Here is a 12,936-nt window from a genome sequence, read left to right as displayed (position 1 = left end):
CATATTAATAGGAGGCTATCAATGCCGTTAAGACGTAATAGCCATAGAACATAGAGGCCATTGAGGAGTAGCTGGCATATGTCTGCACTACAGGTTTGAGGCCATAACAAGACACCTAAATGAAGGTGGAGATATTTATCCAAACTCATAGTGTTTCCCGACAACTCTGAACCATTTTCAGTTTTTTGTCTTAGTAATCAGCACTGTCATTCATTCAGTTGTCTAAGCCGGGAACCTAGACAATATCCTTGACACATTTCTCTTCCCCACCCCTCAGCTAATCCACCCATCCTGAAGTCATATCAGTTTTATTTTCTATACATTTTTCTAATGCATGTACAGTACTTTATACCATTTCTACCACCAGATATTGCACGAGACATACTACACTAGAGACATTATTCATAATTTATCTAAAGTCATATTTTACTGGGCATCCTATGTTTTTATTTGCTAAATCTGGCAACCCTAGACCCAAATAATCTCATTCAAAAGAAGCCAAAATAGGGCTTCAGATTGGATTGCACTGTGGGTGGATTTTTTATTTTTTCAGTGTATGGTACCAGCGTCCTAGAGACAAATGTACATTTATTTCACCTGCATAGCACCTTGTATATTTAAATGACTTCAAAAAAAATTAATTGAGCTAGGTCAAACCACAGGATAGTTTGTGAGGTAGAGATAAAGTGTGCAGTGGAAAGACAAAATGTTTTCTCTAGTTTGACTATGCTGACTCTTCTTCTAAAAGTTTGATAACAATATTATTCCCCTAGGAAAGGCCGACGTGCTGAAATTCTTCACATATTTTGTAAATTTATGTGTTACTGAAAAACTGAAACCTAGCCAACATGAGAGATATTGTCAGGTTCCCTTGGAGCTTAGTGGAGTACTATATCATGCATGACCTGTTTTTGAAATGAGATTTTGAGAAAAACAGCAGAACACCTTCCCTGGCTTCTTTTCCACCAACTTCTCACACTTGATACATTCCTTAGATGACCCCATGAGCTCCCACCATGGCAACCGGATTCCCAAATCTGCATTCCTAGCTGGGGAGTGTAGTTTCAGGTAATTGAATAAACTGTGGCTAAGGACACTAGGGTGCTCACGTATTCTCCAAAGAGTTCAGAGAGCCAGGCTAAGAAGTTCAACTCCCAGCCATAGCTGCCACCATCTAACCATCCCAGAGCCCACACAGCTGCCTCAGTTTGCACCAGTGACAATTTAGGACCGGCCAAGCTCTGCCCCTGTGGCCGTTAAGAGCTGGATGCCTCCACCGCTATACTTAACGAGAGATGGAGTCCAGACAAACACTGATTTCCTCACATTGCCTCCAGCAGGACTGCTGCTTCCAGCGAGCGGCTCTGTGCCCTAGCAGCAAGGAGGCCAGGAACGTGGATTCTGGATTCTGCCTTGGGGAGGCTCAACTTGTAATTTGGAAAACTTTCCAAGTACACAGGAAGGGTGTTGAAAGACATTAAGCAGCAATTAACATGAACGACATTCCTAGTCTTGAACACACCACACCTTACAAACATCCTACCAAGTAGAACACGATTAAGACACAGGCTTTGGAGGCAGATGGACTTGGCTTTCAGTCCCAGCTTTGTCTCTTATTGACTAGAACACTGATTTTCCACCAGCATGCTGCTGCACACTGGTGTGAGGCAAGAATTTTTAAAATGTGCAATACCTGACTATTTAGTCAGGGTCACTGACCTCTATTCCCTTAGATTGTCAAATAAAAAAATGACAGCAGCCAACACAATTGCTGTCCTGGTGTGAATGCCGAGTCTCAAATCATAAAAACAGAGGTCATATAATAGTGTCGCATCTTATTGGTCACATTGCGTGATAAGGTTGCATCTGATTGGTTAATTTTCCAGAAATCCTTATATACAAGTAGAGGCGTCTGATTTTTTACAAAGTCATTTGGGAGCAAAAAGGGTACATAATTACTATTATTTTTTTTGTCAATCAATCAAAATTATATCTATTTTTCTGTCATATTGGCAAAAAAATATTACATTACAACTTGGGATGGGCCAAGCTCTGCCCCTGGCTGTCAGAAGTTTGGTGTGTCGCACCAAGTTTGGTAATTAGTTTGTGCAAGCCATGAGATGGAAAGGGGTTGAAAATCGCTGGACTGGAAGAGTGGACAAGCTAGACCCTCCTAGCGTCGTCTTCTCATCTGTGAAGTGGGCTCATTAATACCATTCACCTCATAGGATGGTTGTAAGAATATATTGAGAAAAGCGAACACGTTTGGGGGTGGCGTTGAGATCCACACAGGGCAAGAACTCATCCTCATGAATATTGTTACTCCCTTCTCTTTCTTTTAAAGTCTTTCAGTTGCAACCAATTTGGGCATTTTAAAAAAGAATCTATTTTTTTTTTTTTTTTTTAGTGTTGTCTTTTTCACATAAGAATCTTTTTTCTTAGTGAGTTGTTTCACTAATGACATTGTTACAAAAGGTGTACACACATTCATTTTCTTAAGGAAACTTTTTCTAATAGCTTTGATTACATTGCAAGAAAATTGGAAATTACAGAAACGTGGAAAGGTAGAAACAAAAATACCTCAAAATTCCATTATCTAGACATGGCCACTGCTAACGGCATGCCATATCTTTGTTGGGAGGGTTTTTTTGTTTTTTTTTTTCAATCAACCATTGGAGTCACAGGTTTATGGAAATGGAAGCAATCATCATGACCGTGGGGTCTCAATTCCTTTGACTCCCGGGGGTTACTGGAAGCCCACAGGCCGGGTCCTCCTGACTACCTTCCTCGGTGTTTTCTCTGCCTTCACCTCGGAGGGGAAAGGTCACTTGAAACCATTGCTGCCAGGTTACAAGTCTTGTTGTATTTATTAATTTGGGGGTAGGAGGCTCCCAGTTGTGTGTGTCAGCCCCGTGTATCTAAACAGGGGGAGCGGAGAAGGCTGGCAAATATTACTTGGCTCAGTGGGAGCCTTAGAGACAGTGAGGGGGGCAGAAAGTTACTTTCCTATTGTGAGGCTTGCCAAATGGTCTCTGAGAAGCTGTGATATCATTCCCGCGCTGTGCCAAGCTGCATGGAAACGGCTCATCTTGGCAGACATCTAGAGCGAGCGTGGCTAGGATGGGCCTTTATCAGAAATAGTTCCATAGGCAGAGTTTGCATAACCGTGGCGGAGTGTGAGAATAAACACAGCTGTGGCGTTGCCCTAAATATTTCTATTCAGCGGGGAATTAAAAGAGAACTTTATCGCTGAACTACAGATAAACACAATTCATCAAGCAGTGGTCAGTTCAACTGGGGAACAAAATAGGAGTTATAAAAGACTGGCCTGCTGAAAATAGCTCCAATCAGCCAGCCTGACTTTATTGCTCCGTTAGTCCCTCCTTCCCTCCCTCCTTTCTCTCTGTTCCAGAAATACAGGACTCATCAGCCATCAAGCAAGTTGTCTAGGGTTTTGGGGTTTTTTTATGCCATGAAGGTAGCAGAAGGCACTCTGATTACTGAGCATAGGCCTGCCGTGGGCCAGCGTGCTTCCAGGCGCTTTACGTATGTCCCTCGTTTCAGAAGGCTTCCCTTTTCTTTCTGGGTTATAAAATTGAATGTGGGTGACAGATTTTTTTTCTTTGCCAAGGAAAAGCCATTTTAACTACAATGTGTGTTGAAATGAAAGCACGATCACCACAGTTCTAAGTGATCCGCATCCTAGGAGTTACCTGTAGCATCCTGATATTTTAAATATTAGTGCATTCCCTCTCAGACGTGCACAGGAACAGCGATTTTCAACCGGTGAGAATTTCTAAAACACGCAATACCTGCCTCTTCAGCCAGGGGCGCTGACCTCTTTTCCCTTCGATGGTCAAAGAGAAAGTGACAATGGCCAATAAACCAATAGCCGTCTGGTGTAAATGAATCAAAATTATACCTTTCTTGTGTGTGTCAGATTCGCGAAAAGTATACTTTTTGGTGTCCCGCAGAATTTTAGTAATTGGTTGAGGGGTGGAAAAGGTTGAAGATTGCTGCACAAGAAGAGTTACATGGTGCAGTAATTTTCTAGGATTTCCATATCAAAGTGGGGCCAACTGGAAAGCTCAAAACCATGGGAATTTATTCTCTTTTAGTTCTGGAGGCCGGGAGTATGAGATCAAGGCGTTGGCTGGTTCTTTCTGGAGCCTGAGAGAGGAACCATCCCTCCCCTCCGTCCCGGCTGCTGGGGGTCGGCGCATCCTTGGCATTCGGGGGCCTAGGGAGGCGTCGCCCCAGTCTCTGCCTCCACCTTCACATCGCCTTCCATCGGATTTGGGGCCCACCCTAAGCCAGCGGGTAGATGAATGAGAAAGGGATCTCGCCACCGTCCTGGCTTTAATTACTTCTGTGCACATTCTGTGTCTGCATCGGGCGCGTCCTGAGGTTCTGGGTAGACTTGAATTGGGGGAGGAGTGGGGAGACTACTGAACCTGTTACACACGGGAGGCTCCTTGGGGACAGGGACCATGGAGCCTACTTGCCTCTGTGGCACCCAGCACACGCACAGCACCTGCGAGTGTCCCGGGATATTTGCAAATACAGCCTATCTTTGTGCGAATGTGCAAAGAAATTGCTGCATGTTTCCAACTTTAATCTGCGCCTTCTCTTCACTAGCCTGTACCTCTCTTTACAAGTTGGCTCTCCCCTGGGGCTACGCTGGCAACCCAACAAAGAAAATATTTTTTCTTTTTTGCTGACATGAGTTGTTTGTGTGTATGTGTGAGAGATACCTGGGGAGCGGCTGCTTCCCAAGCTGTCTTTTTTTTTTTTAATACCTCACTCAAGGACATACTTAGAAGAAGGGAGAGAGGGAGATGAGGGGAGAGAGAGAAAGGGAGAAACACCGATGTAAGAGAAACATCGATCAGTTGCCTTCGTACATGACCCAACCGGGGCTCAAATCCTCAGCCCAGGTATGTGTCCTGACCGGGAATCAAACCGGCAACCCTTTGGCGCACAGTACAACCCTCAGCCAACGGAGCCACTCCACCCAGGCCCAAGCTGTCATTTCTTTAAAAACAAATCTAGGCATTCAAAAGAAAATATTGTAAAAGAAATATTTGCCTGCCTTAAATTCCTAGAGTAATAAATATCGATCGAATACTTTGAAAAGCAAGTTGAACTCTCATTAATGCTTTTCAAAAATCCCAGTTAGTGTTTGGCCATGCAGCTTGACTGACAAGTAAGAACTTCAGGAGTGAAAGAAAACTCACCCCAGACTGATGGCCCATTTCTTTGAAAAGTACTGAAGAGGCATGACATTTTTTCTTCTGGATGAAGAGCAACGTCACCTAAAGAATTCCCTGTTTCATCACATTAAGCCTTTGGAGTCTCAGTGAGGAGATTGTTTTATAAATTTCTTACCAAAAAAAAAAAAGTTAATTATTGCTAAAACTCCTCCAGACACATTTCACTTTCTACATCTTTCCTTTCTTACAACTTAAGTTTATGAGTAAAAAGGCCTCCTCACTCTAAAAGGTTGTTTTCGACTGTAAATGAGGCCAGGTTACTTGGGACTCCTGATTTGCAGGTCATCTGCAAAATGGTTGTTTTGGAACTCAGGAGCTAAGTAGGACACTTTGGGGCATGCTTGCCGGTGATGACTTCACACAGCTGTGGGGGACAGTGGGGGCTACTGGAAGTTCTCTGGTCTAAAGGAGAGACACTGTGATACAGTATTCAGTCCAGGGGCTTTTGACCCTAACCAGTATCACCGACTTTGTGGCCTTGGGTACACAACTTCTTTCTCTCCCTCCAAATTTCAGTTTTTCCTTCTGTTAAATGGGACTAATAATATCAGTAGAGGGCTACCAGGAAAATTACATAAAATAAAAATATTTAAACTTTGCCTGGCATGTAGTAAATACTCAATGAAGGGTAGCCTGATTATTAGGGATGAAAAGAAATTAATGAGTGGATTATTTCATTCAGTGTTGAATTCCCTAATCCCTGTATCTTTCTAACGCAAACATGAATGAATGAATGGTATTTCTATATATACATGGATGAATAAAATGTGGGGTTTTTCTCTGCAATAAAAATTATCTAAAAATTATAGACATGGAGAACAGGTTCATGGTTGCCAGGGGTTTGGGATGGTGGGAGGGAGGAGAGCACTTGTTGCTGGGGGGAGAACTTTGTAGCGATGGACTTGTCTTGTACCTTGACCACAGTGATGGTTACAAGACTCTGCACATGACAGAATAGCATAGAACCAATCAAGGTCAGTTTCCTGGGTCTGTTATTGTATTATAGTTACATAAAATATAGCTATTATCCAGAGAAACTGGGTGAAAGGGTACACCCAGACCTGTGTACTGTTTTTGCAAGCCATGTTAATCTTTAAGTACTTCAAAATAACAAGTTACACACAAAAAGTATCTGTCTTTTGCAGCAATTACAGTGTTCAGGTCTTTCACTGTATCTCAGGTGATCCAGTTGGAGTTCTGGTTTAAACTTTGGTGTTTGACTTTAAACGTAACATTCTTAGTGCATATGTCTTCCCATTGTCACCAGGCCATTTCACTCATTCGTTATACAAATCTGAGGATTAAGTGGTAGGGGGATGTGCCCCAGGCAGGATTCCTAAAGAATACAGCTTAATCATCTTTGATTCAAAAATATTCACAATTAACACTGAGCAGTAGATTAACTATGTGGCTAGGTATTTCAATCTGTTTTCTGCCAGCAGCAACAAGGATATGAGTATCTGATTAAAATATGCTGTGGATTGAGAGGTAAGGCAAATTAATATCGGCTCACAGTTTAGAAGTCTTGATATGAAACTACGAATCAGCCAGTCAGCTCAATAACAGGAAAACCAGACAGCCTTAATTCAGGTGATATGGTGGTTGCATAGCTATGCCCTCGGTATCTGCACGAATGCCTGGGCCCTCAATAAACATTTGTGGATGAATGAGTGAGTAAATGAATGACAGGACCATTAAGATAAACCATGCAAAACTGACCAAGTCTAAAAGTAAGAGTAAAGAATTAGTTTGCCTTTGTGGCCCAGGACTGGAGGGAGATGATCTGCCAGAAAACCTTCTAACCCTTCTATTTTTGCTTCCCTAGGCAGCTTGAAATCCACTCGCCAGATGCTAAGCACACGGTGATCCTAAGGAGCAAGGACTCAGCCACTGCCCAGGCCTGGTTCAGTGCCATCCATTCCAACGTTAGTGACCTGCTGACCCGAGTCATTGCTGAGGTCAGAGAGCAGCTGGGGAAAACAGGCATTGCTGGGAGCCGAGAGATCAAGCATCTTGGCTGGCTTGCAGAAAAGGTAAGGAAAGTGTGTGTGTGTGTGTGTGTGTGTGTGTGTGTGTGTGTGTGTGTGTGGTGTGTGTGTGTGTGTGTGTGTGTGTGTCTCCTAAGGTTTGTCCAGCACTTATGGCAACCACTGAAGTCAGTTACCTCATTCCATAGGCTGATTCAATCACAGTCTCTTTAGATTTATTTTCCATATCCAACAGGTTAGCATTTGCGTTTTACGGGGGCTCTGGCTTAATCAACTTTGATTTCCCCACATATACTCCAGTATGTGGCAGTTGTTTGTTGAAGGGATGCATGAGTGAGCAAATGGAAGGAGGGTTTGATTCTCACATCTACACATGAAGGGGAGGGAAAGGAACTCAGACTCACAACAGAGTGGTTGCCTTGGGAGGAAAGGAAGTTGAAACTGTTGCTTAAAAGGGTTTGTGTGGGTTTGCTGAACCTGCTTGTCAGTAATGCAGGTACATTTACAAGTAATAGCAATGATAATGTCAGCAAGAATGACTTTGAGCAACCACTGCATGCTCACTTTTTTCATATATTATCTCATATTTGATCTGTATTCTTAAGCCAGCAGACCCTGCATGTCATCATTTATGAGCACCTGTTTTGTGCAAGGCATGGTGTTGGGCAGGAGCGGGGAGCGGATGTATAAACAAAGGCTTAGTCTCTGTTCTTGGGGAGTAAAGCTGCTGTGGAAAGGACCTGGTCATGTTAACACTCACTCTGATTTCTTTTCCCAAGCTATGTGATACGTTGAGGATAGTAAAACTCACTTTACAGTGATCTCCTGGGAGTTAACCCTTCTGTTCATTTCAAAGGATTGAGCCTTTGCCATTGTCCCTACACCTGATTGCTGTCCCTTGAACTTGACCTTGAGTGCTCAGGAACAACTGGGCTTTTGGGACAGCCTGACCTCCCAGTGACTCCCATTCTAATAGGCGGTAAATGGGAATAATGATTGTCACAATAACAGCTTTCCTGCCAGTGAACCCTGTCATCTGAGAAGGCCCAGTCAAATGGCACTTGAAAATAATACATGTACACAGCGTTCGGCTGTCTTCCACCATTGTTCTTTGTTTGTACCAACTCATGCGTGGGGCTCAGCCACAAAGCTCAACACTGAGAGAGCTGTTTGGTTTGGTATTGTCCCATCTCTCACAGATTTCAGAGGACTAAAGGGACAGCGCAGGTGGTGGTAGCTCCGAAATCATAATAAACAGAAACTACGGGTATCCTCTCGTGACCTTATATGTCAGGGTTCTTGACGAAGACAACACTGCCAATCTGGATGATGTCATTTTAGAAGCCACAGCCTATAACACTCTCCACTTTATAGTCTATCCAAATATATGCGTTTTCACTAGGAGAAGGCCTATTAGGGATCTTTTATTAGCAAATGACAGAAAGCTCGACCCAGCTTGAGCAAAAAAGGGGATGTAACACTTCTTATAATTACAGTGTTGATGGGCAAACTTCAGGCATGGCTGGATCCAGGGATTCAAATAACGATAGGCCTGCCTCTCCATCTTTTTGCAGCCTTTTCTGCTTTGTTGGTTTATACTCAGCATGCCCTCTTCCTTGGCCGGGCTGTTCTAGGCTTGTGTTTTTCCTTACAGTTGTCTACCTCAGGTAAATAGAGGCCTCTTTGCCCCCAAAGTTCCAACAGAAATCCTAATATTAAGCCTAAAAGGACTGCCTTAGATCATATGATCAGACCTGAGTTGGAGCTGAGATCAGCCTCATCCAAGCCATGTGCATGGAGAGATGAGGAGAGGTGATTCTCTGATGGAAAATTAGGCTGCTGTGCAAGGAAAGAACTGAAGGGATCCTGGGGAAGCAAAAGCAACATTCACTATAGAAGGAAAAGGCGAGGAGTTGATTGGGAAGAAAAATGTTCTCAGTTGGTTAGGGTCCTGAGTGGACTTGGAGATGTACCATATGTTGCAGGCTCTGGCAGAAGTTGGACGACAAACTCAAAAGGGATGCTTGGGAAGGACTTATTGCAGGAATACCTTATAAGGTGTGGCCAAGGTAAGGGGAACCAGTAAGAGATGGAGAAGTGCCCCAGAGCTAACAGTCGCAAGAGGCCACTACCATGCCTTAACCTGAAATGGCCAGGAAAAGGAGCAGTTGCCTGAAACCAGCAAGACTTGTAGCTGTAGGAAAGGACCACCCACTAAGAGCTGTGGTCTTTGGGAGAGAAACACTACCCCTGCCAGCCCCTGCCCACTGATCTTTTGCTGGGGTCTCCCATTGGCTGAAGCTGACTGGCAGCCAGAGGCAAGGGGGCCCCACGGATGCACTCTGTTAAGGTCAGATCCCAGGCCACAGAGCAGGATGGAAAGGGGTAGAGCCTGGATCCCGGGGCAAAGAAAGGCTGTCTAGAGCACACATTTCTCCACCTTCTAAGTAACTGAGATGGTTTCAACTCTCAAAGGTCCTTCTCTTTCATCTCTTTTAATATAAACTACATTTAAAGTCCTTATCATTGGGAAGTTTGAAAATTGTATTGGGTCAATATTAATGATATTAAAAATTTTCCCATAGGTTCCATCTTCTCACTTATAAATTGTCTACTTATGCCTTTGCTTATACCAGATTATCAGCAGACATATTATTAGGCATTTCCATGGAGCAGTAATAAAGATGCAGAAAATCCCCGGCTGGTATTGCTAAGTGGTTTAGAGCATTGGCTCAGCACTGAAGGGCTGTGGGTTCAATTCCCAGTCAAGGGCACATACCTAGGTTGCAGGTTCAATCCCCAGCCCCAGTTGGGGCACATGCTGGAGGCAGCCAGTTGATGTCTCTCTCACATCAATGCCTCTCTCTCTCTCTCTCTCTCCTCTCTCTATCCCACCCCTTCCTCCCCTCTATGCTTTCTTAAAAAAAAATGCATAAGAAGCTCTTCCTGTTTTTAGAATAATATTTTTGATATAATTTCAGATAATCATTACTAGATGTTTCTTTAAATTGTATTGTGCATTGTATCCATAAGAGAAATAATAACTTATCATGGACAGTTATCAGAGGCAAGATTCTTTTCTTGCCTTCATCTTTAAAACTTCTCAAACAGTTACCACAGATCTCGTCTATGGGAACCAATTCAAACCAGAATCTTTTTTGAATAAACATTTAATGATGAATCCTAGTGTGGAGACATACAAACGGTTTTTAGCAAAATGTTACAATGAATGGCAAATCCTTAATACTGTGGCTTTCTTATATTATCACAAATATCAGCAAATTTGCTTGGTATTTGGAAAGATAAGAGGTATAATCCTATATATATTCAACTGCAATTTACTTAAATTGATATCCTTTGTCTTTTCCTATACTGTTAATCTTTGATTTTGTAGATTAATAACAGTAGCTCTGGAACAAGATCTGTACATATTATATTTAATGTCAAGATTTTAGAACTGGCATTTACATGAACTAAAACAATATGAAACAACCACCTCTCCTTTGAAACCCCGTTCAGTACAAATCCTAAAACCTCCTCTGTACTACACAGGAGGACAACTTGATTTTAACATTCTTCCTCTCTATGAGACGGCCTCGGGGCTGGAAGAGTGGCTCCCGCAAAATGGCTAGTTCTTGAGTCAACAGAGAGAGAGTTCAGTGCACCCCAAGAGAGGCAAGTGAGCATGAGGAGGCAAACAGGAAAGTAATGGATTAGTACGGCTTGTGGGGAAGACAGGCCCGAGACTTGTCTGAAGGGGGATGATGGTTCCTTCTGGAGGAAGGTGATAAGCAGATCTGGTATCTTGGGTGACGTCCAGTTATGGAAGATTTTGGAAGCTGGACAGATGGCTTGATTTTGACTTGGTGGCCAGTAGGGAGCCTTCATATGCAAAATCAGAGAGAAGGAAACTTGGGGCTGATTGCTATGGACTGGATGTTCATGTCCCCCAAGATCCATATGTTGAAGCCCTAATCCTTAATCTGGTAGTATTTAGAGGTAGAGTCTTTGAGAGGTAATTAGGTTTAGATGAGGTCATGAGAGTAGAGCGCCCATAATGGAATTGGTGCCCTTCTAGGGGATGAAGAGACCAGAGCTCGCTCTCGCTCTCTCTCTCTCTCTCTCTCCAATATGTAAGGATACAGAAGATGGTAGCTTTCTACAAGCCAGGAAGGGGGCCCTCTAGAACCCATGATATTAGACTTCTAGCCTCCAAAGCTGTGAGAAATAAATGTTGTTTAAGCCACCCAATCTATGGTAATCTGTTACAACCTGAACTAAGACAGTGATGTAACCCAACCTCTTCTCTCTAAAAATGAGGAATCTCAGGCCCAGAGAATGGGGGTGTTTTATCTAAAGTTATACTCTAAATAAAAATACAGAAATAATTAGAGAGTGGGACAGTGCTCTGATACCATTATTCCTTTTATTTAACTTCTAAAAGAATTCACTGCAATGTTTTATTCTTTCCCTGAACTCTAGTAGCCGTTCTGTGCACTCCCCACAATATCAAGGTCAGCACTGGGCCGGTGGCCTTTGAACTGGGGCCATATGCCTGTTCCCTTGACCTCCTGGTTCTGTTGGTTACACATAGTGACAGGTCCTGTACTGCTTTCTCCTATGAGTGCCCTCACCTGTAGATGGGCCAGACGTGCAATGTGAAGTTGTTCCCACAAGCATCTTAGACTCAAAAATGTTAATTCCTTGCAGAAATTAAAACCCCCAATCTGTCCCAAAAGGGCCTGTAAGTGTGAATCCCTACCTGAATTACTAAATGCATCATGCCTGAAACACAATTTTTCAATCATTGTTCTTAAATTAATCTTTTTACAGTTACCATGAAGGTGCCTGGTTACAGAAAAGGGAAAGAGAAGCAAAGTCCTTACTCTCTTGCTACCTAGAAAAATAATAATAAACAGACATGGCAGAATTGCTGAACTGTGTTTTGCTCAGTTCATCTGGCGTTGCCTTTGCTTAACCCTGGTTATCTCAGTTTATCTCAATTTGCAAACTATTTCTTGTCAGAGTCGAAACACAAAAAACACAACATAACAAACAATAAGATCTAGTTGGAAGCTCTGAGGTGCAAGTTCAGTTCTCAGCTACCCTCACATCCACTTCAGATTCTTTCAAACAAGAGCACTTATATCACTGTGCCTCCCGGGGTGTTAACTGGAGGAAAGGCAGCTGGTAATTAGTATTTATGATGTGCCTAGTCTGTTTCAGGCCATGTGCTTTAAATCATCTCTATCCTATGAAGTAAGCTTGGAGAAATTGAGTAACTTTTCTAACATCACTCCTCTACTAAGGGCCAGAGCCAGAGGTTGAGCCCTTCTTACGAACTCCCAAGCCCAGAATGTTCACTAAGCTGAGGATCCCAGGGAATGTGTGTCCATAGGAGTGAGGCATCCCAGAATCCAGCATCAGAGCAGTATCACTTTCAGAGATAAGAGACATCAAAAACATTCAAAATCCTTTATTTCCCTTTATGGAAATAAGGGGTGTCTTCATCAGTTTGGGCTGCTATAACACCATTGCTTGGGTGGCTTCAATGGAAATTTATTTCTCACAGGTCTGGAGGCTGGATGTCTGAGATCAAGGTGCCAGCATGGTCAAGTTCTGGGGGAAGCCCTCTTCCTGATTTACAAAGAGCCTCTTCTCGCTGTGTCCTTCCA

The 12,936-nt window shown here is 43.1% G+C and overlaps 1 protein-coding gene across 1 annotated transcript in view; it reads left to right on the top strand.

The window, feature by feature from the left end:
• The window catches only part of SNTB1 (syntrophin beta 1), a 163,100-nt gene that overhangs the window by 106,079 nt on the left and 44,085 nt on the right, over window positions 1-12,936 (top strand). The window contains exon 3 of the mRNA XM_087825375.1: window positions 7,099-7,306. Coding sequence (XP_087681501.1) covers window positions 7,099-7,306 — 208 coding nt within the window. The remainder of the gene's footprint in view (window positions 1-7,098; window positions 7,307-12,936) is intronic.

Source organism: Miniopterus natalensis, chromosome 16 (genome assembly GCF_054644295.1).
Source record: "Miniopterus natalensis isolate mMinNat1 chromosome 16, mMinNat1.hap1, whole genome shotgun sequence".
Taxonomy (NCBI): Eukaryota; Metazoa; Chordata; class Mammalia; order Chiroptera; family Miniopteridae; genus Miniopterus; species Miniopterus natalensis.
This window is presented reverse-complemented; position numbering and strand designations above follow the sequence as displayed.